Genomic DNA, 25,974 nt, shown 5'->3' with positions numbered 1-25,974 from the left:
TTCTCTTCAAGTCTTCCTTTCCCAACTTACCCCCTGTACCCTTTGTGCATATGAAGGGTCTTACAAAAGTTCATGGAAATGTGCATTATGAAAAAACTACATGAATTTCAAAAGTGTTCTGCATCAAAATAAATCCGTACTAACTTGTTGTAGCATATGTGAACAGGATCTAGTTTGAGATACCTAGAAAGGTAAGATTGATAAGACATCACTTTGATAAGATATCAGAGGAACATGAATTCTGCTAAAATTGAAGCAAGAGCAAATATCAAATTTAGTTTTACTTCAGTGGAAAAATAAGTGAAATCATTGACGCTTTAGGCAGTTTATGGGGACAATGTCCAGAGAAATAAATAATTTTTTTAAGAAAAAAATGGGACAACGTTGCAGATAAAAGTTCACAGCAGTGGCAGTATAACCATCCACATCAATTTGCAAGGAAAGAATAAGTCTGTCTTGTACTCTAATTGTAGTGGGTTTAGGATTAATAGTAGAAACAATAGTCAACACCGTACTCACACATCTCCATTGGTTCAACTTGCACAATTCTGCCTGAAAAAGTTGAGCAAACTTTCGTTCATTGACTACCAAAACTGTTGAATCACAGAAAGGAGCCGAGTGTCCCGTGGAAATGTAAAACTAACGGGGGTCAAGATCCTGAGGGCCTATCTTGCAAGAATTATAGCAGAAAACGGAACATGGCACAACACAAGAGATGGAAGTGACTCATCACTCTCTAGAAGACCGGAGGACAGTCACACTTGCTTATCATCCGAGTACGATGAGACAAAGTCTTCCCTGAAAAACACCCAGGAAAGCCTCCATGAGAGTCCTTCACGACAGCGCTCTTGCACATTGTCATAAAATTAGGGCATTTTTTTTTTTGAGAGTTGACATGGGAAATCAGGTACCCACCTTATTGTCCTGATTTGGCACCATCCTGTTTGTTTCCTCATCTGTGTCTTTAAAGGGCATCCGTTTGCCTTCGGCCAATAATGTAAAAAAGACCGTTGACATGAGTGAATTCCCAGGACCCTCGTTTCCTTAGAGCTGGACAAAATGCTTGGTATCAGCATTTACAAAGCTTTAAGTGACAAGGCTTATGTTGAGACGTAGTATTTACATTTCTGATTTGTACCTTTTCCGTTTTTTCCATGCACTTTTTGAAGTCCCCTCATATTGTGTTACTTTATCCAGTGAATGCTTTCACGTGTATATACGTGTACAGGGTGTAAGTAAGCTTGTGTTGAAATTGCTGTCTGGTGTGTAGGCCCTGTGCGTCCCCACGTTTCAGCTCCTAGAGCAGCACAGCGGTCTGCAGAATCACCCCGACACAGTGGACGACCTGTTCCGGCTAGCCACCAGGTAAGCTCCGCCAGAGCAACCCTTTCCCCACCGCTCACACCTCCTACCCTGAGCCGTGCCCTCTGGCACCTGTGAAATGTGGTCATCGGAATAGATGGAGTAGTTGCTCACGGCCCAGATTCACTGGGAAGCAGTCGATCGACAAGTGAGCCTGAAGAACCGGGTGGGACCAAGGGGAGAATTGGCTGAGTCCCTGTCATGGAGAAGAGAGCAAGTCCAAGGCAGGAAAAAGGCGCTTGGAAACAGCACCCAGCTGAAGACTGTCTACACGCTGCCCTGTAGTTTTACCGCTGGGCCACTATAGTCCCAGACTTCTCTTCAGCTTTGTCCTTGAAACGCTTCGCATCCTTCAGATATGATCGGTATCACGTCGTGATATTTAGGCGTCCAAGCCTAATAGAAGCTATCTGGTATTGTTTTAAAGGTGCCATGGAAGCTATCTGGTATTGTATTTCCTAGCTTCACCTCAGGCTGCCCCGCAGCTTCCTCTTAGCAGTGTCACCTGCCTAGTGGACCCATCAGGACACTACTGTTAGGTTCTTTTTTTTTGGGGTCCCTGGCCAAGGAATCTGGACCAGACAGGTTGTGAACATAAAAGTGTTTAAATAAATTATTGTGCTTTTTTTCATGGCATCTATTTTTAAATATAAAGTATTGTATGTAATATTTCATCTCAAGACTCTGACTATTGAGCACTGTTGGTGGGGGGGGTGGGATGCACTTTTTAAACAGTTGTGAGAGTGAATTGCTGGGTTGTCATCCCTAGAGAATTTTAAAAGTTAAAAAGCAAAAAATCCAGCGACTCCCGAACTAGCTTATGGGGTCTATTCCTGGAGAAATTCCAGTTAGCATCCCGGGTACTGCGGAATGTCGTTTCTTAGAGCTTTTCTAGGCCTTTTAACTCGGGAAAGCTCTCATACGTAAGCCCTTTTGGTTGACCTTTTAGAAACTACCTGGCTAGCTTGGTAAAATTGAATTGGAAATTGAGTTTGGGAATTTTTTTCTCATATGCAAATAATCTAGACTCTGGATCCTTCCTTGCCCCAGCTGTTTTTTAAAGCCTGCTCCTGGCGCTGACACCCAGCCTCTCTTCCCACTCCAGGTTTATTCAGCGTAGCCCTGTCACCCTGCTAAGGAGCCAGGTGGTCATTCCTATCTTGCAGTGGGCCATTGCTTCCACCACCTTGGATCACCGGGATGCCAATTGTAGTGTCATGAGGTTCCTGAGAGATCTCATCCATACAGGGGTAGCCAATGATGTAAGTATAAACAAGGTGCCTATCTACTTTCAGCTCATCATCGTCTCAGAATGCACAGGCGGGTACGAGTAGCTCCTTTTTTGATCCAAATTGGCTGAGCTGATTAGTCACTAAGCCAGAAGATCTACTGCTGAGTGTATTCTGAATGTAGACCTGACAATCAAATGCTGCTCTGAAACTCGCCCTGCACCCGGCCTTGTGTTCACTCGATAAGAGAAGCCTCAATGTCAGCTGAGCCCAGATCGAGCTGCAAGAAGTTCAGAGGAAGGAAGCTCTTTGGCAGAAGTGCACTGAGCTAGCTCTCTGGAAGAGGAGAGGCTTGAAAGGCCTGTGTACAGTTAGATTGAAGAGGGAGGAGAGTCTCAGCAGGAATAAACCACGGGGCTACAACTGTGTTCCTAGAAAACAGAGCTCTGTTTGCCTAGAATAAGAGAGTGGCTCACACAATTGCTACTGTTCTCTCTCTTCAGAAGTAGATATCAAGCAAACATCCCGGCCAAGTCCCTAAGTCCTATGCTAGTCCATAAGTCCCTCTTCAGTCTCATACAGCCACACGCAGCGATGGAGAAGGCAGGTGGGTGCAAAGTCTTCTAGAACCAATGGCAGTAGCAGCATCACAGGGTTCTGGCAGCTCTCAACATGGCTCTTCAACAGGAAGGTGAAGGCAGAGAGAGGAGCCAGCCTCCAGTGTGGTCATGCCTCCAAATGTCCTCAATCTGTGACCTGATTGACAGGTTAAATTCCCCCTACACTTGATTTATCAAGTTGACATGAAATTATGTATCCACCACAGCATTCTTATTGGTTCTCAAATGATTCAACAGAGAGTTGCCCTGTTGTTGTTGGGTGTTGCCACGAAGTCAAGTGCTTCAGCGTTGTACCACCAGGCTCCATCAAGTTTGTTTCCTTATGCCCCACTAATTCCACCATTGGGTGTACATACCCAAGAGAAACGAAAACCAGCACCCACACAAAAGCTTGTCCCCAGATGTATAGTATCCAAAAGGGAGACGTAATCTGAGTGTATCTCACCACACAGTGATGAGTGAACATAATGTGATACGCAGATAGAATGATATATTCTTCAGCCATAAGAGAAATAAAAGACTGGTCCATGACAACATGACTCGGCCCTGAACACGTTAAGTGAGACCACGTAGGATGTCCTTCGCTTCCTGTGAAAGATCCAAAGAGACAGACGAGAGTAGTCATTGCTGCGAGTGTTGTTAGGTGCCATCAAGTCATCTCCGGCCCATAGCGGCCCTGTGCGCAAGAGAACAGCACACAGCAGCGTCCTGCTTCACCTGTACAATCCGTCCGATGCCTGAGCCCGTAGACAGAGCCACTGGGTCAGTCCCGCTCATCAAGGGCCTTCCTCGTTTTCGCCACCCTTTGCTCTCCTTCCCAGGACCGAGTCTCCTGACCCTGTGTCCAGAGTCTGTCAGATGAACTCCTGCCTCCAAGGAGCACTCTGGCTTGCATCCTCCAGCACAGATGGATTTGCCCTTGAGCAGTCCTTTTCGTGTCCTCCAGCGCCACAGTTCAAATGCTTCTGCTCTCCTTATTCAGCGTCCGCCTTTTACATGCATGTGAGGCCATGGAGAACGCCGTGGCTTGTGCCCGATGCCCCTTAGTCCTCGAGCCCTTGCTCATCAACACTCTAAAGAGGTTTTGTGCCGCAGGCTTGCCTAATGCAGCTCTTCTTTGGATCTCTTGACTGCGGTTTCCCTGAGCATTGATGTGGATCCAAGTAAGAAAAAAATCCTTGACAACTTCAACCTTTTCTCCATTTATCATGATGTTACCATGATTAGTCCGGTTGTGAGGATTTTAAGCTTCCATACATCGAATTGTGATCCACACTGAAGGCTGCAATCCTTGATCTTCCTCAGCAAATGCTTCAATTCCTCCTCACTGTGAGCAAGCAGAGCTGTGGCCTCGGCGTACCACGTTGTTAAGAAGCCTTCCTGTTTCTGATGCCATTCTCTTCATGTAGTCCAGCTTCTTTGATGATTTTCTCAGCATGCAATTGAACACGTGTAAGGAGAGGACACAACCCCGATGTACACCTTTCCTGATTTTAAGCTATGCAGTAGTCCGTGTTCTGTCCTCTTACCCGCCTCTTGATCCAGATGTAAGTTCTGAATGAGCACAATGACGTGTTCTGGAATTCCCGTTCTGTGCAAGGTTACCCACAGTTTATTGTGGTCCACACAATGGAATGTGTTGGCATAGTCAATAACACACAAGCAAACCTCTTTCTGGTGTTCTCTGCTGAGCCAAGACCCACCCACATCAGCAATGACAGCCCTTGCTCCATGTCCTCTTCTGAATCCAGTCGGAACTTCTGGCAGCTCCCTGTCCTGCTTCAACCGATGTTGGATGATCCTATGCAAAATGCTTAGCGTTGGAAGGGTTAATGACAAAAGGATATTGGCTTTCTACTTAAAGACGATCTAAAATTGATGATGGTGATGGTTACACACATCTAGCTGAATTGACTAAAACCACTGAATTGTGTGATACGTGGATTTTAGCTCCAAGCTATTCTTTTTAAAGGGAAATGGATATACTTAGTTATTTTACACCCGAAAAAAAAGATGAGAAAATTGCTACACTTAATCCTTGACTATTGCTTTATGTCCTGCTTTTTATTCTGAAAACTCGTGCAGGTTAAAATGAATCCCAGGTGAAACCCACACCCATTTCCGGGATTCTAAGCGTTCAGTATTGTCCTCCTAAGGACCAATAGTTCATGAGTTTTGGGAACCCCGCTGTTGAAAGAGACACAGCTAGACGGAAGAAGGAACAGCCTTTGGTCTTGGGAGTGTAACTAGAATGTAACTGATGTGTTTGCTGTCTTGCAGCATGAAGAAGACTTTGAATTGCGGAAAGAGCTGATTGGCCAGGTGATGAACCAGCTAGGACAGCAGCTTGTCAGCCAGCTCCTGCATACATGCTGCTTCTGTCTGCCCCCCTACACCCTCCCCGACGTGGCTGAGGTGCTCTGGGAGATCATGCAGGTTGACAGACCGGTAAGACCCTTTTCACCAGCAACTTAGCTCCACGCCCCTTAACCTCACAGGCCTCAGCCGCGAGTTTGAAACCAGCCCTGATGTAAGCTCATAGCATGCTTCTGTGTTTAATGGAAGGTGAAGGGACCCATGGGAGGCCAGCCAGGACTTGAGTACTAGCTTCTGGCGAGCGTGGTTGTGTCTCTGTTGTGGCCCTTCCACATTACCGAAGCAAGTGCTGAGTATTGAGTTCCGCTGTCTGCCCAGGGACGCCCATGTGGCAGTTAAACCGAGTTGCAAGTTACTTCAGAGTCCTCACCTCACACTTTGTCCTTAATAAGAAGTCCAGCTGAAGCTTTGACCGTGTAGACCTGACCCGTGGTAGACATGTGGGGCAGTTTCTGAACCACGTCGTTGGGGTCGAATGACCCTTTCACAGAGGTTGCCTAAGACCATCAGGAAACACGTTTCCAATGGTCTTAGGAACCGAGACACTGCTCCTCTATCCATCTCCAGGCGGTCCGCCCACATGCAGATACGCCCACATTTGAGTACCTGGCGTGAAGACTGTTACCCATGCTACACCACGCTTCAAGACAACATTTCATTTATTTGTCATTAGAAACAAATATTTCACAACATGTAACTACATATTGGTTTTGTGATAAATCACGATGCTTTAATTATGTTCGATTTGTAACTATGAAAATACATCCTACACATCAGATATTTACATGATGATTCATAACAGCAGCAAAATGACAGTTCTGAAGTAGCAGCAAAAATCATTTTGGGGTTGGGGGTCAGTCACTACATGAGGAACTCTGAAAGGGTCGCGGTGTAAGGAAGATGGAGAACCACTGCTTTGGTGCCCACGTCTTTGGATGACCTTGGGTCCATGTTCAGGGCAGGGAGAGAACAGTGGGTCCATCCAGACAAGGCTTCACTCTGGTGGAGAAGCTGTGCTGCTGTCCCTCCTAAAGGAAGGCAGGATGGCCCCTTGGGCGCCGTGACGTCAGGTTTGGAGATCCACCTTTGAGCTCCTTCGTTTGGGCTTGAGTCTAGGGGAGCAGAGAGTGCGGTAGCCCCTCAGCTGAGGTTGGTCCTGTCTTCTTGTTAACGTTAACGGTTCCTCTACCCTTCACAGACTTTCTGCCGGTGGTTAGAGAATTCCCTGAAAGGTTTACCAAAGGAGACAACCGTGGGAGCCGTCACAGTGACACACAAGCAACTTACGGACTTCCACAAGCAAGTTACAAGGTGAGGGGTTGGGGGACCCCCAGCAGGACTGCCAGCAGCAGCTGGGGTGCAGAAAAAGCACGTCTTGGTTTCTTAGACCGTCTTGATGGCCAATCTGCACATGAGGACTTCATCCTGTGTGTCCCTGTAAATGCCCCAGTTAGTGTGTGTCTGCACGTGCTGGCTCTGGGAGCCAGTCTTGGGAGTTGCCCGGAAGAGCAGTGTGCTGAGCAGCCCTCGCTCAGGTGGTCGGCTTTCTCTTTAGAGTCCGGAGTGCAGCCACCTAGCGGGGAAGCGTCGCTGCTGGAACGTTAGTGGGGTGCCGGCAGCAGCACATAGGAGAAGACGCATAGTGTCTGGAGCTGTTCCCAAAGTGTGCTGCATCTGGGGGCCGTCCCCTTTCTGGATTGTGTTCCCGTTAGGGGAGAGGGGGATGTCATGGGGCGTCAAATACATTCCAGGCCCTGCCTGTGCCAGGGCTTGTACAGGGACAGGTGAAGCAACGTCTCAAAGACGCCAATTGCTTTCGAAGGATGCCTCTGAACAGCTCGATAGCTCCTTGTTTTGAATATTTTTCTTAAGATGTGATCACTGAACCAAAATTTATAAGCCTCCTGAAGTCTTGATAGTCTGAATGACCACATCGTAGCCTGACCCTGATCGCCCCTTCTATTGATTCAAGTCTGGGGTCTTTTCAATTTTGTCCAAATTTTAGGCAATGGCTTCTATTCATATAGGTGTAGAGAAATGTACCAATGCAAGCATGAGTGTTGGAATGGGGTTGGTAATAGTGAGAAAATGGGGAAAATTCCAGTTTCCCTTTAATAGAATATAGTAGAATAATTATTGCTTCTCTATACTTGTAAATAGTCACGACAAGGGATTGTGATATTAAAAAAATTGTGTAAGTTCCATTGTGAAGAGGAACAATAGCAGCCTAAAGAATCCAGTTTGCACTTTGAAAAGCTGCCTTCTTAGGTATTTTCTAAGATGATTTCATAGCCCACTTGCTATTGGCTATTTGATAATTTTTCCAAAATTAGAGAAAAGAGAGTTGTCATTTTAGGCCATGGTACTAACAATTCCTCTTTTGTGAGCAGTGTTACTTTCCGAAGACTTCGGTTTCTCATCCCCCACTGTGCCCCGCAGTCCGGTGCTCACAAGGAGCTCTGGTCGCTGTAGCTTGTTACAGAGGTACTGGTCGTCAGCCATAGTCCAAGTGACATGCGTGACTAGAAAGTAGCGTGTGACTTCCGCACATGGGGATTCCCTCTATTAAGCCGAAACCCAGGCCCACCTGGTGGTTGCAGATGCAGACCAGCCCCAGGTGACAGACCGAGGAGGGCAGCCCCGCGGGGTTTCCGAGGCTGTGTGTTTTATAGACGGGGGCGGCCGCACCTTCTCTCTGCCGAGCGCTGGTGGGTCGGAACTGTTGATCTTTTGGGGCACATCCAGAAGTCTACCCTCTGGACCCCCTGGGCTCCTTCCCCTCCAGCTCAAGCATGCATTGACTGGGGTGACTTTACAGAATGACCTGATACCTTCTTAACTGTCGCGCTCGTAGAAATGGTGTCTGCCCTACAAGCTGCCACCGGGAAAAGACACAACAGCAGTGGCTCTGCTTCCGTGTTACTGTCGTCTGATGTGAAGAACCGGGTCCTAGTGAGCACATGGACCCCATGCGAAGCATCGATGTTGGTTTGAATCTTGTGGCTCACTATGGACTTGAGTGTCTTCGTCTATAAAGTAGGGTTATCATGAGCTCCAAGGAGACCAGTCTTAACAGTCTAGCACATAGTAGGTCATCAGTGAATGTTAACTCTCCCCCTCCGGGAAAGGAAACTTTCAGAGTGGCGTTACGTACTTGAGAGACTAGCTGGGACACGTGCACTGCGAGCATTCCCACACATTCTGGAGTAAGTACCCACCAAGCCTGTAACCGGGACAGGTGAAACAAGAGTGAGCCTACTGTCCAGGTCAGGGACGTCATTGGAGGAAGGCTTGGGGCATGAAGAAGGGACCTGAGCAATGCACCAGTGGGAACAAACTGCCCGCAATAGAGAAGGTGCACTGCCAGCCCCAGCCGCCTTGCTCAGTCACTGCCGAACAGGTTTTGCAGCTCCTCCTCTGTGACGTCATGCTGGGAAATGAACAGGAGGGAGCGGTGATGCTGAGGTGCACCAGAAAGAAAGGGTTTGAGCTGGCTCACCTGCTCTTAGTAATTCTCTTTCTTGGGGGTGCCTGCTGCCCTGAAACCTTTAGTTCCATGCATGACTCAGTCTCCCTTTTGGTTTTGAGGTCCTGCAAGTCCTGCCTCAACATGCTATGTTGTTTGCCCTCTGAGCAGGGAGGGTGAACTGGTTCAGTTTCATTTCAACAAGCCCCAGCCTGCTTTTCAAATGGTCTGGTTAACAATTCCCTAGCTTTTTCACTTGGTCACCTTAAAGAGGGGCGGGATGCTAAAGTCCCATTCTTTGTAGACACCAAGTGAGCCCACCACGGACCCACACTGAAGGGATCTTCTCACCATTTCCCACCCCCTCTCTCTCCTGGAGTTTGTTCTGCGACCCCTAGGACTCCCATGAGGGCCTCAGGTGAATGGTGTTGGACAGGAAAGCACCGACCTGGCAGCAGAGGCCCCTCCAGTCATCCGCTAGCCCTGCACAGACTGCTCAGAGAAAAAGGCGGCATTTCCCAGCATGCCCCAGGGGTGCTGAAACAGCATGGTCATTGCCTTCAAGGAACCTTCAAAATTGGTCTCCTTGCCTTATGCCACCAGACACGCAGGTTGGACTTCACACCAGGGCAGTGGCTGGTGGGGCTGGAGCAGAAGCTGAGCTGACAGAGAGGCGCTGTGGCCTGGCCTTCCTCTCCCCATTCCTTGCAGCCCGGGGGCTTGCCTTTTGGAGCAGCATGGGCGAGGCGAGTTCAGGGTAACGTGGCAACAGACTGACGTCCTTGCGTCTCGGTTCCAGCATTTCCCCTCGTGTCACAGAAGAGGCCTAGGATGGTGTGTCAGAGCAAGCCAAGCTTTCTGGATGAGGAGGGGACGGTGCAAACGTGCATGTTGAGGTGGGGAGAGCCTTGCCAGGAGCGCAGCCCTAAGCCCGGGTCCCTCAAGGTGACCCCACACGGTGGCGTCTAAAGGAATAGCCCTCCTTAGCATGCTGACTGGGAAGCGAGCTTGTACACCACTCGCCCCACGTGCCGCCTCCGCAGGTGCTACTGGTGGGAGATAGCCTGGGCTTGTGGTTCTGCTTGACGCCACCGAGAGCACGTGCAGGAGCCCTGCAAAACCACAAGTGTGTGGATAGATAGGGTATTCTGTTGAGTTGAGTCCTGGGGATTAACCCAAGCTTCTTAGGGTCGGCCTATCCAGCAGGTGGGTGGTGGTGCAGGTGCGCCAGGTGAGACCCCTCTCTTCATCTTCTTGCTCTTGGCGGGTCCCCCTCTGGGGGCCATCGTACTGGTGCAGGGAGAGCATTCTTCTGTCACTGGGTCTGGCAGTAGGCACTGCCCTGGTTTTCCTCATCCAGGGAGCGAGCCCCAGGAAGGGGGGCAGGCTAGAGAGCACTTTAGCACCCTCATGTTTAGTTACCCCCACCTGACACCAAAGAAGGAAGCCAGCCTCGCAGAGGTGTCAGTTTGGGCCAACAGGACCCTTTGAAAAAGTAGGGTCTGATGAGTAGGGAGGCCTTTTGAGGGCCTGCACCAGCTGAGGATACAGCTCAGGGTTTGCTGAGCACCGGCCGCCTCTTCCTGCCATTCCCCATGCCTTAACCCTTTTTCTTCCGCCTCCTCCCATGGGAGGAGCCCCAGAACAGCCTGTTCAGCTAGACCATCGATGACTGATGAGGTTCTTTGCTGGGCGCAGCTTTGTCAACAAGGCTGCCTTTGGAGCAGAGTGAGGAGACCGTGGCTCTGGGATCCGGAAGGGTCAGGCCGATGGCTGCTCTCACTTGCAGGGGTCTCTGCCTTTCTTGCGTCTGTGCCAGAGCCGACAACCACGTGGGGCTGTTCCTGTTCCGGCTGCTTTATTGACACGTGTCCGCTGTGCACATGAAGGGATGTCAGAAAGTTCATGGGGAAATTCCAGTGTCATTTCATTACATTTTTCAACAGGTTGTGTGTGTTTGTACACATACTGATAGGTCCTCAAGACCAAACCATTTGGTGGTCATAGAGGCAGCTGACCAGGCCATGGTGGTCATTTGATGCTGAGCATCCAGCCCAGGGAATTTGCCACCTCAGCCCATCTGAAGACCACTGAGTTTATAACTGTTCTCACAGGGGGTGAGCTTTACCCTGAGCACGACCTTCTGAGCCTGTCGTTTCTGTCTTTCTTAGTGCTGAGGAATGTAAGCAAGTTTGCTGGGCCTTGAGAGACTTCACCAGGTTGTTTCGATAGCTCCCACTCCTGCACTGTGCCTGTCACCCAGGTGAGTGAGCGAGCGCCCCAGGGCTTGCCGGCCGCTCGGGGACACACCTCGTAGAGGAAGTAACTGACTCGGGGGGGGGGGGGCCTGGCTGAACTGCTGGGAAATGCAGCGGGATCTGGATCTCCTTCGACCAGCGGTTCTCAGCCTGTGGGGCGCAACCCCTTTGGGGGTGGAATGACCCTTTCACAGGGGTCACCCCATTCAGAACAGTAGCAAAATGACAGTGATGAAGTAGCAATAAAATAATGTGATGGTGGGTGTCACTACCCCATGAGGAACTGTGGGAAAGGGCCGGGGCGTGAGAGAGGTGGAGAGCCACTGCCTGAGACCAAGACAGGGAAGCCACTGGCTACTGTCAAGTGCTGTCCCCTCCGAAGAAGGCGCAGCTGCCGCGAGCAAAAGCAGAAAGGCTTTCTGCTCACTTCCTCTGACAGACACTACTAGAATGGTGGGTGCGTGTGGTGATAAGCATTTGAAAGCAGGGCTGATGTAAACTTGGCCATGACACATGCGTGGCATCGGTTGGGGTGCGGAGATGCTCCCTCTCACGCTTTTGGGATCGGAGCACAGGAGACCGAGGTGAGGGGCGTGCCGCTCGGGCAGTCTTCTCCATGTGCCCGAGAGCTGGTTCTGAGACCACGCACTCAGCTGGGCTGAGGGCAGGGAAGAAAGGCCAGGGAATGTGACCTAGGTGCGCCAGCCGGACCGGGAGCAGGAAAGCAACTCTGGAGCCCACCTGTGACATCCTGGGAGGAACCTGCTGACCTCTGGGAGGCACGTTTGTGAACGCAGTGGTGGTTCTAAAGCTGGTCCTTTGATTTGGGATCATCGCGTTCTGCGTAGTCGTGCGGTGTGCATGGGTAATGAATACGCTACAGCCAGCCTTCATTGGCCCTTCACCGTGCCCGGTCCTGTAGCCCTCAGTTAGCTACTTGTGTTGTGTGCCCAGATAGGAAATCCGAGTGTGAGACGTTACACACGTTGCTCATGTCCCACAGCCTGTAATTGGAGATCCTGGATCCCAGGGTAGGCGCCCAGCCCACGGGCCCTCGCTCCTAACTGGCTGCCTCACCCGGTGCCCCTCAGCGGCCTAAAGCAGCGGGTCCCGGCTGGTGCTGGTTGGGGAAGCGCCTTTCAGAAGGAACTCTGGCCTGGCACCGCAGTGTGGCCCAGACCGAGGGGTGCTCTTCTGGTTGGTGAGTGGGGCACCTGGGACCTGGAGGCCCATCTCTCAGCCCTGCCCGATCCTCCTTTCTCTTGGACCAAGAGAGAAGCACTTGGGAGTGCTCACGAAAGCAGTAGCGCCCGCAAGGAAAACTCCGCTCTTTATTGTTGTTGTTACTGAGTCCTTGGGGCAAGGCCAGCATGACTGGAAACCGCTGCCTCCTAACATGCGCGCCAGCCCGGTGACTGACCATCTCCTCTCTCTCGTCAGGAATGTCTTTTTAAAGTAGAAGACAGAAGAAAATCAAATCCAGCCTGTGTCCCACAATCAACCCGCCATGTGGCAGAGGGGCCTTCACCGCCACCGGGGCGGCCTGCCCGCCAGCCAGCGAGAGACTATGCCTGGCCAGGCTGTTCCGAGGAGTCCCTGTGGGGGAGCGAGAGGGGAAATCGGCGTGCTTTTAAAAAGATGGCTGCGGCCTGCCCGGCATGGTGGGAGGGAAGCTGGTTTCCTAGTGAACTTGTTTCTAAAAGGAAAAACAGTTTTTTGGGTTTTTTGGTTTGTTTTTTTTTTTAAGGAAATAAAAAGGGATTAAAAAGAAAACTAAATTGAAACCAGAACTGAAACGGTTGCCTGCCAGCAGATGACACACGCACGTCCACACGCACAGCTGCCCACGCTTTCCGTGCGACACCAGCCCTAAAACTTCAGGAACTCGGGGGAGGTCAGGTTGGGAAATGGCACGGTTGGGAGGTAGCCGCTCACAGGGCCCCCTTCGGGCATGCTCTGGCTCTGCCACCTGGGCCCAGGAGCCACCTCCTCCTCAGGCAGCAGCGGCATGTGCGACAGCCAGGCCCCACCCTGACTCCACAGCCCCTCACTTCCCCAGCCTGGAGGTCAGCCTAAATGGGAGTGGGCAGGGCAGGTGGGCTACAAGGGTTTGGGTTTTGTTAAGGGTCCTGTTTTCTCTGGTTTTTGTTGCCCCCCACAAATGAGAGAAACAAAGGGGGTGGGCATGAAGAGGCAGGTTTTATTGAGTGGCCTGACTTTTCCTTAGGAAACGGTTCTTGGACTCCGGGGGTGGGGTGGGGGTGGGGTGGGAGGGAAGGCCGGAGCAGACTGACCGCTCGCGGGAGGCTGCAGCCCTGCACAGGTATTGGGCGTGAGGCCTCTGTTCTGACGGGGTCGTAGCCATCTCAACAAATCAACAGCAACAAAAGGGGGGAGGGGGGACCAATAAATTTTTAAAATTTAATCGGTGTTTCTGTGATTTTACTTCCTCTCACTGCCTCATAGCTCTGAAACGGCCCGGCTAGACCCGCTCAGTCGGCCATCCTGGAGTCCCCTCATTCACATCTGTGTGTGCTTTGTTTCTAGCTGCTTGGCTGGTCCCAGCCCAAGGGCTCCAGAGTCTTCGTTGTTAGAAAGTGGCAACTTTTGTCTTTTGTTTCTTAGTTGACCTGAAAACAGCTGGGGCCTGTTATCCCGGAGAGCGAGTGTGGGTCACCTGTAGCCAGGAAGCAGGCCCCGGCCTTGTTCCCTCCGCAATGGCCGCCCAGGCAGGCTGCTCCCAAACATATGGAGGGACACCTGGAGATCTACGCGTTTCAGCTGAGACACGCCCACGGAAGCATCGGCACACACAGGAGCACACTGGTGCCACGTCACCTCTGACCCCACTGGACGGAGGACAACTGCCCCTTTGGGTTTAAAGGTGGTAAGCCTTCATTGGACAGAAAACTCATCTTTCTCCTGAGGACTGGCTGGCCCCCCGGGTAACCAGCAACACCAGTGTAGGTAGTGGACCTGTATGGCCTGTCCCCCACCCTAAACCACTACTGGTCTGCTTCCTGTCACTGTAGCTTAGGTGGCCTTTGGTGGCGTGTTCTGTTAGTGGGCTGTACAGTGGGTTGAACGATTGGACTTGGAGCCAATCGTGGGGCCTGTGGGCCCCATCTAGCCCTGTATACCCGGCACTGGTGCCAGCCCTGTGCCACCTTATCCTCGCCTTGTGGTTTTAACGCTTTCCTTCTAGACATGAACCGAACGAAAGCTGCAGGATTGTAGTTGGGATCTGTGCGACAAAACGTTCCTGCACAGCGCCGTCAGACTGCTGATGCACACAGGTTGCTGGAAGACCAGTTCTGCTTGGACAAGTCGAGGTTCATGCTTGTGCTCCAGCCAGCCTTCCGGAAGCCACACCAGTCGAGAGGGGGTTTGGGGAGGAGGCCAGTAACCTGGGATGAAGACAGTTCCTGGAGACAGGGACAACGGATATCAGAAATAAGGTCTGGTAGAACAATTGGTAGGGCTGAGAAAAAGGGCTAGATCTGTTTTTAACATTTATTAATCCAAAAATATATCAAATTCCACTTTCTGCCCTAGGTTCTTGAGCGGTCAAGAAGGGGACAGCTGGCAGCCTTTTGAGATCCAATGTGATACCTTAGAGCCCATACCTGTCTCCGGAAGCTTTAAGATGAGGAAGTGAGGCTCAAACTAGGGAACCCCCAAATCAGGCCCATGCCTTAACAGAGAACCCACTGAAGGCAGGGACTGGGCTCACAGCACTCCTTGGCTCAAGCAGCTGTAGGAAATGGGGGCAGCCACTCTGGGATGGCCAGTGTCCCTCCAGCCCCTTGTTGCTTGGAGTTCATCTCTTGATGGGCCTAGGAAAGGCAGGCCTGGGGAAGACTGGACCCTGGAGACAAAGCCAAGCTCCAGGAGGGAGTGTCTCAGGATCCCGTCGTTCTTCAAACTCCTTGGCTCAAATCCACTTCCAGGGGACCCAGAGCTGAAGCCCTGCTGTCAGCCAGATGCTCACTGACTCAGCCCTCCGCCACCAGGAAGGCTGGGCAGGCACAGTCCACAGCCTCACTACTGCATGGCAACTGGGTGCATGGGCCAGGGGCCCTGGTCAGCACCGAGGTTTGGTCCAGGAGGGGCCTGGGCTGCGGGCTGCACACGCTGCTGGGCCTGCCAGAGGTGGTGGAGCTCCTTAAACTGTTCCACCATGCGGTCTTTGAGGTCTGGGTTTGAGATCTGCAGCCGGATACTGTCAGCAGACCAGGAAAGCTCCCCGGAGAACATCTCCAGCAGCAGCCGGGCTGCCACGGGCACCACCTGTGGGTGGGGAGAGCAGACAGGAAGGGTTGGGTGGAGCTGCCCAAACCCTGATACAAAAAGCCAACGTCTAGCGCTACTCTAAGGTGTCCTGGTGGCGCTGTGGGTTAGGTGGTGGGCTTCTCACCCCAAGGTCAGTGGTTCAAGCCCACCAGCTGCTCAGAGGGAGAGAAACTGCTCCCATAAAGATTTAAGTCTGGAACCCTGGAATCTGTCGGGTCCCCCTTAGTGAGTCTGAATCAACCCAGAGGCAGTGAGTGTGGTTTATGGCAACTCCCCTGTGGGTCGTCAGAGTAGGCCAGTGCTGCTCCCTGGGCTTCAAGGGCTGTGACCTTTCCAAAGGTAGGCCTCCCCTGAGGCCTTCAGAGCGGTGACTCAGCCCCTTCAACCTGTGAGTTAGCAGCTGAGCTGAACCCTCTAACCAGTCGCCAAACCCAGGGCCTACACTGGGAAGGAGGGGCACAAAGGCTGCCCCTCCTTCAGGAGTACTCCGGGGTCCCCCACACGCAAGCCGGGGTGTCCGCAGACCTGGACAGTGATGAGCTTCTTCTCGCGGGGTTTGCGGTCGGGCCACTCCTCCCCGAAGCAGAAGAAGATCTCAAAGGGCGGCGGGGTGTCTGTCTGGCCCTTCTGGAACAGGATGAGCTCTGCAGCAGGGTCAGGATAGGGTCAGAGGCTAGCCCGGCATGTGGAGGGTGGGCACGCGGGGCGGGGGAGGGGGGGCCACGGGGAGCGCCTCACCATGCAGGAACTGTTCCAGGCTGAAGAGCTTGATCTTCACTTCCCGCTGGATGGGGTTGGGGCGTGCGCCCTGGGCGGGGGCGCAGGGCCCACTCCAGAAGACCTTGCACTGGCACAGGCGCACGGCGTACAGGTCCTGGCCCTGCAGCTGCAGGAGGAGCCCGCGGTCCAGCACGTCCAGCAGCTGGTTGGTGTAGAAGCGCTGCTTATCGCTGGGGATGTCCTCAGGGCTGGGGAAGCGCACCTGCTCCAGGCTCACGGGGCCGAAGAGCTCCACCTGCTCCTGCGTCGCCTCCAGCTGGCTGTAGAAGAGCCGGCAGCCGTGGGGGTTGCTGATGGTGAGGGCCCGGGGCGGCCTGCCGCGATACTGGAATCTGATCTCCAGATCGGTCACTGCGGGCAGAGGGCCAGCCGGCCGCCACACCTGAGCCCTCCGGGCCTCTGACCACCACCGGCCGCCCCCTGCCCGCCGGCCCACAGCTCTCCCGCTTACACACACTTCACCCACCCAAAGGAGGGACCCCTGAATGTCTGCTCTTTCCCCTGCACGTGGCTTCAGTGGTTTCACCCCTCCTCCCTCCCCCCACTGGGTTTCTGCCACCAGACATCTCCACTTTAACAAGATGCCCAGGTGACTCCAATTCACCTGGGAACAGAACAGACCCAGCTCTGGTTAAAATAAATTTGGATCCAGTCTACTTGGGATAGATGCCCAGCAGGGGTCAGAACGGAAGTAACTAGTTCAAATCCTGCTTCACCACCCTCCAGGGTTCAGGAAGTGCCTTCCCCACCCCCGACCCCCCAGTCCCGCCTGCCCAGTGTAACCCCCACCCCACCAAGTCCTTACAAGGCAGCATATGGGGGCTGATCAGCAGGTCGGGCAGGAATTGTTCTGGGGCCGGGGGCAGGCTGGCGGCCAGGGGCCCAGTCTCCAGGTTTAGCAGGACCTCGGGCAACAGCTCCCCAAAGCCAGCAGGGTTGCCAGGGGGAGGGACCAGGAGGGCAGGATCTGGAGCAGGAGGACCCGGCTGGAGAGCAGGGGGCCACTTGAGCTCCTCTTTGGGCACCGAATAAGATCCCATGGGAGGACCAGGCTGCACTGCTTCTGCAGGGAGAACAAGCCATTTATGCCGCCACATCTAGAACCTTCTCCCACATCACCTGTTCCCAGCCCTGGGCCTCTCCCTAGCCTCCCTTCACCCACTCCCAGTCCCTCATTACTATCCCCCTTCCCTCTCCCCCTCACCCCCTGCCGCCCCTTCCCCTCCAGGCCCACCTGTAAGGCTCAGGCTTGGTAGCATCCTCTGGAGCTGATGGGAAGGAGGCAGAGGTCGAGACCGCAGGGGCAGGAAAGAAGAGGAGTCATTTGAGAAGGAAGAAGTTGCCCTCAAGAGCACCAGCAGGCCCCAGCCTCCAGCGCAGCAGGGCCTGACCCCAGCCCCAGCCCCAGCCCCAGCCTGTCTGGGTAGCATTGAAGCACCAGTGCCCCATCCTCACTTGCCTTCTGCAGACTAGGAGGAGGATGGTTGTCATGGAAAAACTGGGTTGTCAAAGTGGTGGCTCTGTCCCTCCCATCTGAAGTCCTCCGGGGAGGAAAGCTCAGAAAGGAGCCCCAGGCAGAAATCTACCCAACCACCCAGTGAAGCAGCTGCTTCCAGCCCCTTCGTACCTCTTCCTCTTCCTCCTCCTCCTCCTCTCCTGCCCCCACCGAGTAGTCCTCACTGGGCTGGGTTTCTGCAGAGTAAGGCAGAGAGACTCAGGCATCAGCAGGGGGGGAGGAGGGCCCAGGGAGCTATCTGGGCAGCCTGAGAGGCACCCTGCAGCTCCTGCCGGGCTGCCCCTTACCTACCGCCACTGAGAGTGACTCTGGGACAGAGCAGACCAGCTCCACGGAATTTCCAAGACTGTCCATCTTCAGAGACCACAGGGAGAGACCCAGCCACCCCTCCTGACATCCCAGATCTTTGGACAGCCCTCGGGGCACCAAGGACGAGAGCAGCGTGAGAAGGTCAGCTGTGGTCTGAGGCCACAAAGGACCCCTTCCCTGGCCATGGCCAGGAGTCCGGCAGACACGTCCCCCACTATGGCCTGGCCTCCTGGCACACTACCTGTGGGCGCGGGGCCGTTGGAGCAGACCTCGTAGATCTTGTAGGGCTGGGGCGGCATGTCTCGGGGCCCGTCGTAGATGAGGCGGAAGTCGCGGCTCTTGTTCAGGGCGCAGCGCAGGTTGGCCTTCCACTTGGCAGGGTCTGCCTCGTCCACCCCCTCCGTGTACTTGCCCGTCTCCTGGGCCCAGGCCTGGGCAGGAAGGGAGGCAGGGACAACTGGGAACCTGGCCCACCCTCACGGGGCCCAGTCCAGTCAATTCAGCAACCCCTGAGCCCTGCGGGCCCCCCAGAGGCCCTGACGCAGGTTGTTGGTCGGTGGATCCCCAGCTCGCAGACCTCCAGTGAGCCAGAACGCAGATGGGCTTTGCAAACCTTTGAATCCACTGCTTCTGGCGACCCAACAGCTGCGTGTAAGGAGGACCGCGGACCGGAGCGTGGGGTGTGGAAAAGGGCTGTGCCCGCCAAGCCCGCTGCCTGCCAAAGCTTAGTCATTTGCGTGGCCCAACGCAGAGGGCAGTACAGGAGGGGTGCAGCAGCTCTGGTGCTGGGATTATTACTGAGGGCCACGTGGTGGCGGTGGCAGGACTGCAGGCGCCCACGGGCTCCCCGCCAGGGAGTCTCCGACAGCTACGCAAACATCCAGCAAAACTGCGTACACAGACTCCATCCCTCCCTGAAAGCAAGTCCATTCCGACTCACAGTGACCCTACAGGGCAGAGCAGAACGGCCTCTGGGGGCTCCTAAGACTAAATCTTCTTGCCAAACTACTTAATTAGGGCCTAATCCACACATCGGATCATCCCATAGTTCAGTCGTATTGAGCAGTGTCGCACAATCGCTGCCACAATCACTCTCAAAACAATTCCCTCCTCCTTGTACTCCTTGATATCAGCTCCCCTTTATCCACCCACCCATACCCCCAGGAACTGATGTGCTAGTTGTTGTCTCTATAAATTCACCCACCCTGGGTTCCACAGACCCAAACCCAGAAAAATACATAACAGAGGGTCAAGAAGGCTACCCACAATGACTAAATACAACAGGCACGTCAGTGTGGAAAAATAACAGAAAATATTAAAAACCAGATCAAGTACAAAGTGTATTGAAATGGAGATCAAATGACCAAATTTTAAGCATTCAAGTCAGATCTATCACTTTAATCTATTATAGTTGTACAGTCATCTCTAGCCAGGTAATGCTCACCCCTCAATTATGGTTATCAAGTGGTTATGAGTTGGGCTGCGAGTCGCATGGTCAGCAGTTCAAAACCACCAACAGCCCCTCTGGAGAAAGACTGAGCAGAGAGTGTGATTTTATTTTTCTTTTTGGAATTATGGTTACAGGAAAATCACGGGAGGCTGTGGATCCGGTGGATCCTGCAAATGTATGTTTGGCTTCCATTGTCATCCACAGCCTTCAGACTCTCAAGTTTAAATTCTAATGTTCCCTCCTTCGGATTTAGATGATTTAATTTACAGTTCTTGGATCACAGATACTGGTGGGATTTTTTTCCATGGAGGCTTAGTTGACGTCTGACTTAGATGACTTTGAACGCAAACCTTTAAGACTCTAGACATTATTCTGTCTAGTAGCTGGGCACCCTCTAATTTCTTCAGCACGTGTTGCTCTAGCACCCGTATCTTCTGTGTTTCCTTCATGAGGGCGAGTATTGAGCAGGACTATGTCTTAAGAACTAATTGTTCTTAGATTGGGGTTAGGATTAAGTGCTAGCCCCAAATCCATTCTTGAATCTGTGTTTTTGATCTGCCTTTGGTTCACCTTAAAGACATCCGTGTTTTTTATGAGGCGGAATCGTATTGATCATCTCCCTGGAGCATAAGGACTTTGTGTTTATGGTGTCATCGATTAGCCCATGGTAATCATTGTGCAACACTGTTGAGAAAAGGGAGATTGAACAAGTGTAGGCTAACCAGAAATTGCAATCAATGGATTGCTGGCCTGTACAATAAGTCCTTACACGACTGGACGCTATTTTCACAAACAATGGGAGTTGGTGGTCAGGCAAAACTTAAAATATCATTCACTGGCAATGTCAGGCACTGGTCTGCCAGAATAAGACATATCTTCATACAGCAAAGAGGTCATTGAAGTCGTAACCAAATGTTACTCCACCTACCGACAGCCAGCTGTCTTATGCTCCTTCACATACCATGTAGTTTCAGTCTTAAGTCCTTTGGTTACAGGTATGTTTGACTTAGAACCTAGTTCACCTCGTGGGGTTTCCGCGATGCATCCCTCTGGAATGGCCTCTGGAGTGTGCTGTGCACTTTGAAGATCCAGGGTTCAGTGTCCCAGTGTTCTGTGGCACATAGCCTGGGTCCCCAGGGGGGAGTACAGAAACTTGGACCAATGTGGCCTATTATGAGCATAGTATCAGGCATACAGAGACTGTAAAACTTAACGGAGTAGGAAACCTCATCTCTGTCCCAAGGAGCACAGGGTGGATTCGAACTGCTGACCTTACGGTGAGCAGCCCCACGTATAACTCACTACGCAACCAGGGCCCCTTTTAAACTCACGGCTATTGAGTCCATTCTGACTCACGGCAACCCTATAGGACAGAGCAGAACTGTAAATCTTAATGAAAGTAGTAAGCTTCATTTTTCTCCCACAGAGCGGCTGGTGGTTTTGAACTGCTGATCTTGTGGTTCATGCCCAACTTGTAACCACTGTGCCACCAAGGCTCCATGCAGTAAATGATCCAAACAACCTATATGCCCATCCATAGGGGGCTGGTTAGATTATGAATGGACTAAACCATCAAACAATACCGGACAGAAGAAAAACAAAGGTTTTTTAATACTGGCATGGAGCGATCTTCAGGAAATATTAGGTACACATCAGGAACAAGAAAATGAAGGAAACCAAAGTAGCAGAGAAGACACGCTTCTCCAGGTCTAATAGCCTACGTAAGTGATGGGCTTATCTACACTGAGAACAGAAGAACTAGATAGTGCCTAGCCACCACTCCCGACTGTTCCGACCAGGGCTACAGTGTAGGTAGTCCCTGACAGAATGGGGACACGTGGGGGGAGGAGGACTACAGAAAAGAACTCAACGTTTTAAAAATCCAGACTTACTGAACCAGTTGAGACTAAAGGATCCTCTGAGCCTACTGTCCTGAGACACTCTTTTTTTTTTCCAATGTTGAATCAAAACTATCCCTTGAAGTCACCTTTTGGCAAAAATAAGAGTGTTATATGAAACAATGGAGATTGCCTGTAAGACTGGTGCCCTGCTTAAAAATCACCAGTAAGAGACCAAAAAGATCAATGTCGACTCTGAAGCCAAGATGAATCAGTAAGGAGGCAGGGAGACCAGAGCCCGGGGAATGGAAAGACCAGAGTTCAGTGAAAGAGACCCTGGACCCGTGGAGAGCCCTGGGGTGTAAGTGGTGATGCGTTGGGCTGCTTGCCCCAAGGTGAGCCATTGACACCACCAGGAGGGCAGGACGCTGTACTCCAGTGAAGAGTCTCAGTCTTGGAAACTCACAGGGGGCAGTTCCACCCTGACCCATAGGTTCACTGACATCCACTTGGTGGGGGTGAGTCTGGTTTGATCCCTTGTGAAAATCCCGATTTCACCATGTAAACTTTCACCAGAAGCATGGTGTTATTTTTTAAATAAAGACATATCAGGTGCAGAGGGGGATATATACCTCCCCTGTGAACTCATTTTAAAGTGGTTTCAGATTTTTTTTTTAAGTGAAGGGGAATGCGCATAGATCAGGGGTGTGAATTGCCTTGCTATCATACAGAATGCATTAGAAAGTGGATTTCTGCAGATGCAGTCAGGTTCAAGTTCAACATCTTATCATTTGATCTCCCCTTTGACCTATTTTAACTTTGTTCTAGTGCTTAATATTTTCTGCCTTTCCATGGAGGTTCTGCTGTTTTACTTTGCTATCGTTGCCGGGTTTCTTTGTTCTGTTTTGTCTTTGCTTGCTTTTCTGTGTATGTGTATGAAGTCGGGGACGGACGACCTGGCAGGGGAGGCTGGGAGGAAATGGAGAATTAATCACAATGAATACTAGAAAGAAAACACTGCTCTAAAATTCATTGTGGTGATGATTGGGCAACTCTTCTTAATATGAATTGTATGATAGGTGAATTCTATGTAAATAAAACTGTTTAAAAGATGCATTTGGTGAGAGAAAAAAAAGATGTATTTGGTGCACAGCAGGGCATATATATCTACCCTTTTCTCAAAAATAGGGAGAGGAGAAGTGTCTGTGTGTGTGTGTTTGGGTGTGTGTGTGTACATATGTTTGTACAAAAATCTCTCAGGGGTTGTTAAGTTAGTAGCAGCAACCCCCTCCAAGGAGGTGGGGGCGGGGGAAGGAGAGCATCTCCCCTGTCAACCACTGCACAGCTTTTCCATCTTGAGCTGTGTGATTGTGCGGCTGATTCAGAAATAAGGAATAACAGTTTTTAAAGCACTTCAAAAAAGGTAGAAATCGAGTGCAAAGATTAAGAAGTATGTGGCTAAAGCTTAAAAAAACAACATCTGCCTTCCCTCTGATGCCCCTTTGTCACTCCGGGAACAAGCGGGAGGGGATTATTGGGGTGCAGAGGACCCCTGGAGGTACGAGGATAAAGCACTCCCAGCAAACAAACAAACAAAAATCATTGGTTCCCACCCACCTCCTGCCGCACAAGGGAACAATGAGGTGGTCCGCTTTTGTCTAGATGACAGCCTGAGATGACAGTTCTTCCTTATCCTGTCAGTTCTTGGGGCGTGGGAGTTAGAAAGTGTCACGTTTAAAGTGACCAATATGTCCCAAGCCTGGTGGCTTGGTGACCACACTGTGGAGCCTCGGGGTGGCACAGACAGTCACCATGTGCAGTACAAGGGGGTCCCTTGTATGCATCCTTTCTCCCCATGGTCTCTTTAACTCCCACCAACTGATTGGGTGGGACGATGCAAATAAGCACCCCCCCCCAAGGGGGATTGGATGGCTTGCTAAAAATACAAAGGGCATGGCAGCTTTGCATGGTGGACCTGTGCCATTAAGGGTATGGAACCCTACGGAGGGGACGGGTCAGTTTTGCCCCTAGGGAGGCTTACAATGGGCCTTCTCAGAGGTCGAAAGAGGAAACCTCATTAAGGCCAGGAGAAGATATGAGAGCAGAGCCTGTCCTTTGGACCGGGGGTGGGGGGGGACCTGTGCTGGACCCTCCTGGGCCCAGGGGACCAGCAGGAGACCGTGTGGAGGGCTTCGAGAGGGGTTGCAGTGAATGAGCTGAGCCACAGAGCAAGAGCTGAGCATCTTTAGGCCAGGAGCTTGCTGGTCAAGGGGCACGGCTTAGGGCACTTACCAGAGCTTTGTAACAATTGTAACAATCTGTAAAAGAGCTTTGTAACAATTGCCTGAGCAGGGCAGAGGCCTGCTAGCCCAAGAAGCCTGTGGGTGGTCTCCTTTTGATACGAACCCCCCACTCCCCAGGGACCAAAGGACAGAGGACCAAAAGGGCCAGGGAGAAGCCTACTTTCAGACATGCCTGAGAAGCTGTCCTAACGGAAGAACTGTATCCTGAGTCTTTCCTGATCCTGAATTAGAATCTATCACTTGCCTAATAAGTTCTATAATTGTGAGTATTGTCTTTGAGCTCTGTGTGGCCATTGCAACAAATCATCAAACTCAGCAGAGAAATAGAGTGCCATGGAGGAACTGCTGGTGATGGGAATGGTAAAATATTTGGGGGAGGTGCATGGTTGACCTCTGCCTCCCAGTAACCATTCTTGGCTTGTTGGAGCTGTTGATGGCTCTCAAATGCCATTTTACACAGGCGCGGCTCCTCACCAAGAATTCACACCCCAGTGCCTTGGGAGAAAGGCCTGGCAATCCACTTCCCCCAAACTCAGCAATTGTGTGTTCTACTCTGCACAACTCTATGCTGGCTCAGTGAGGATCAGCATGAGTTGGAGCCAATCTGGCAGCAACTGCTATTCATGATATCAGAACACCAAATTCGCTGCCCTCTAATTGATTCTGACTCATAGTGCCCTTCTAGGACAGGGCAGAACGGCCCCTGTGGGTTTCCGAGACAGTAACTCTCTACAGAAGTAGAACCTAGCCTCGTCTTTGTCCCAAAGAGCAGCTGGTGGTTTCGAACGGCTGATCTAGTGGTTAACAACCCAACTCTTCACCTACTACGTTACCAGGGCTCCTTCTGTTCCTGAGACAGGGTGGAACACACAGGCTAGAAAACCGGATAGATGGCTTGACTCCATGTTGGGATTTCATGCACCCACGGGCAGAAAGCTGACGATGTAAGCAGATGGCAGTAACAGTGTGTCCCGCACAGGTTACCCTTGAGAGTTCTGATTCTGGCTTGCTGTCTTTTGGTGAATCAGTTCTTACACACCTCGTGTGTGATAAGGACAAGTGGCAACAAGTCAGGCAGTGGGGAAGGAGGAGTCACAGTCAGGTCCCCGCCGGCTTGAGCAGCAGGTTTAGAGAAGGTGTACCCATCCTGTGGTTAGGCCGGTACCCCTTCGGCCCAGACCCCAGCCCACCTGCAGCTGACCCGGCCTTGGCAGGGGCGCCTCCAGGCTTACCTTAAAGATGGTGTTGTCCCCATCCTGGCTGGGGCCGTGCCGTGTGGCGTGGCGCCAGGGAATGTAGAAGAATTTTCTCTCCCCGTTGACCCACTGAAGGCCTGGGTACTGGCAGCTGTTCACCTGGGCCACCAGCCAGGGCTTCAGCCGCACCCGGCGGGGCACGGGGGGCACCCCGGGGGCAGGCTGGTTCATGGTAATGGACTCTGCAGGTGGGTCGGGAAAAAAGATGGGTGACATCAGTGGATCTGGGTGCTGGAGATCTAACGTGTCCTGGTGGTCAAGGCTGGCTCTCTCTCCTAACCATCCGAGTCTGTGCTTTGGCTTTGCCGGGAGGCCAGGGTGGGGGTGGGGTGGGTGTGGGTAGGGGTGATTGCTGCTGTTGTGGGTACTTCTTCCAGGTTCCTGCCCAGGCACCCTCTCTGCCTGGGGTCAATTCCCCACTGCTCTGAGGGTTGGCTGCTGATGGGGCAGAATGAAAGCCCCCTTCTCCTGAGAACTGCCCTCAACTGGCTCATTCCAGAGGGTGGGCCCACCTGAATGAGTGCTGGGCATGCAGGGATGTGTCCTCACAGGCACAGAGCTGCCCCCAAGGGACTGTGCGTTCCTCCCACTTTGTCCCTGATTAAGCACAGGCCCATGGGAAGGGAGGTGTGCTGCTTGGAGCCAAGGTGATGGGGAGGGCAGCTCCCCCAGAACCTACACTCCATTCACCTGCCCACTGCTGGGCACCCTGCCTTGTGATAGGCCAACAGAAGACTTAGAACTAGGAGTTAGATGCTTCCAGTTTGGTTGTGCCTAAGGTCACTAGGAGTCAGAAGCGACCTGTGGGCTCCTAGCAAGTTACAACAGAGACTCAATGCCCCCCCCCCGCCCGCCAGAAGGGAAGACCCGGGTGGGGGCAGGTGGGGGCATAGCGGCCTGACAAGGGTTTAGAGTGCA

The 25,974-nt window shown here is 52.1% G+C and overlaps 2 protein-coding genes across 2 annotated transcripts in view; one reads left to right on the top strand and one right to left on the bottom strand.

Annotated features, from left to right (window-relative positions):
- The window catches only part of TNPO3 (transportin 3), a 59,344-nt gene extending 46,249 nt beyond the window's left edge, over window positions 1-13,095 (top strand). The window contains exons 18-23 of the mRNA XM_075558648.1: window positions 1,271-1,365; window positions 2,468-2,624; window positions 5,492-5,659; window positions 6,786-6,898; window positions 11,225-11,316; window positions 12,752-13,095. Of these exons, the coding sequence (XP_075414763.1) occupies window positions 1,271-1,365; window positions 2,468-2,624; window positions 5,492-5,659; window positions 6,786-6,898; window positions 11,225-11,285 (594 nt within the window). The 3' untranslated portion in view covers window positions 11,286-11,316; window positions 12,752-13,095. The remainder of the gene's footprint in view (window positions 1-1,270; window positions 1,366-2,467; window positions 2,625-5,491; window positions 5,660-6,785; window positions 6,899-11,224; window positions 11,317-12,751) is intronic.
- A 1,808-nt stretch (window positions 13,096-14,903) lies between these two features.
- IRF5 (interferon regulatory factor 5) lies at window positions 14,904-25,227 on the bottom strand. The gene is made up of 8 exons (XM_075557726.1): window positions 25,033-25,227; window positions 18,451-18,640; window positions 18,012-18,076; window positions 17,619-17,652; window positions 17,190-17,447; window positions 16,343-16,735; window positions 16,130-16,248; window positions 14,904-15,601 (listed from the first exon to the last, which is right to left on the bottom strand). Exons 1-8 carry the CDS (start codon window positions 25,225-25,227, stop codon window positions 15,356-15,358), a joined length of 1,500 nt encoding a protein of 499 aa, XP_075413841.1. The 3' UTR covers window positions 14,904-15,355.
- Between the last annotated feature and the right edge of the window lie 747 nt (window positions 25,228-25,974).

The sequence above is a fragment of the Tenrec ecaudatus genome, chromosome 9 (genome assembly GCF_050624435.1).
Source record: "Tenrec ecaudatus isolate mTenEca1 chromosome 9, mTenEca1.hap1, whole genome shotgun sequence".
Lineage (NCBI taxonomy): Eukaryota > Metazoa > Chordata > Mammalia > Afrosoricida > Tenrecidae > Tenrec > Tenrec ecaudatus.
This window is presented reverse-complemented; position numbering and strand designations above follow the sequence as displayed.

Excerpts from the sequence above, each read along its gene's own strand:
- IRF5 (XM_075557726.1), bottom strand. The coding sequence starts at position 25,227 with ATGAACCAGCCTGCCCCCGGGGTGCCCCCCGTGCCCCGCCGGGTGCGG. Across the intron at positions 17,653-18,011 it reads AGGAGGAGGAAGAGGAAGAG|CTCCAGAGGATGCTACCAAG; the intron begins GTACGAAGGGGC and ends CCTTCCCATCAG. Across the intron at positions 15,602-16,129 it reads AGAAGCTCATCACTGTCCAG|GTGGTGCCCGTGGCAGCCCG; the intron begins GTCTGCGGACAC and ends CCCCACCCACAG.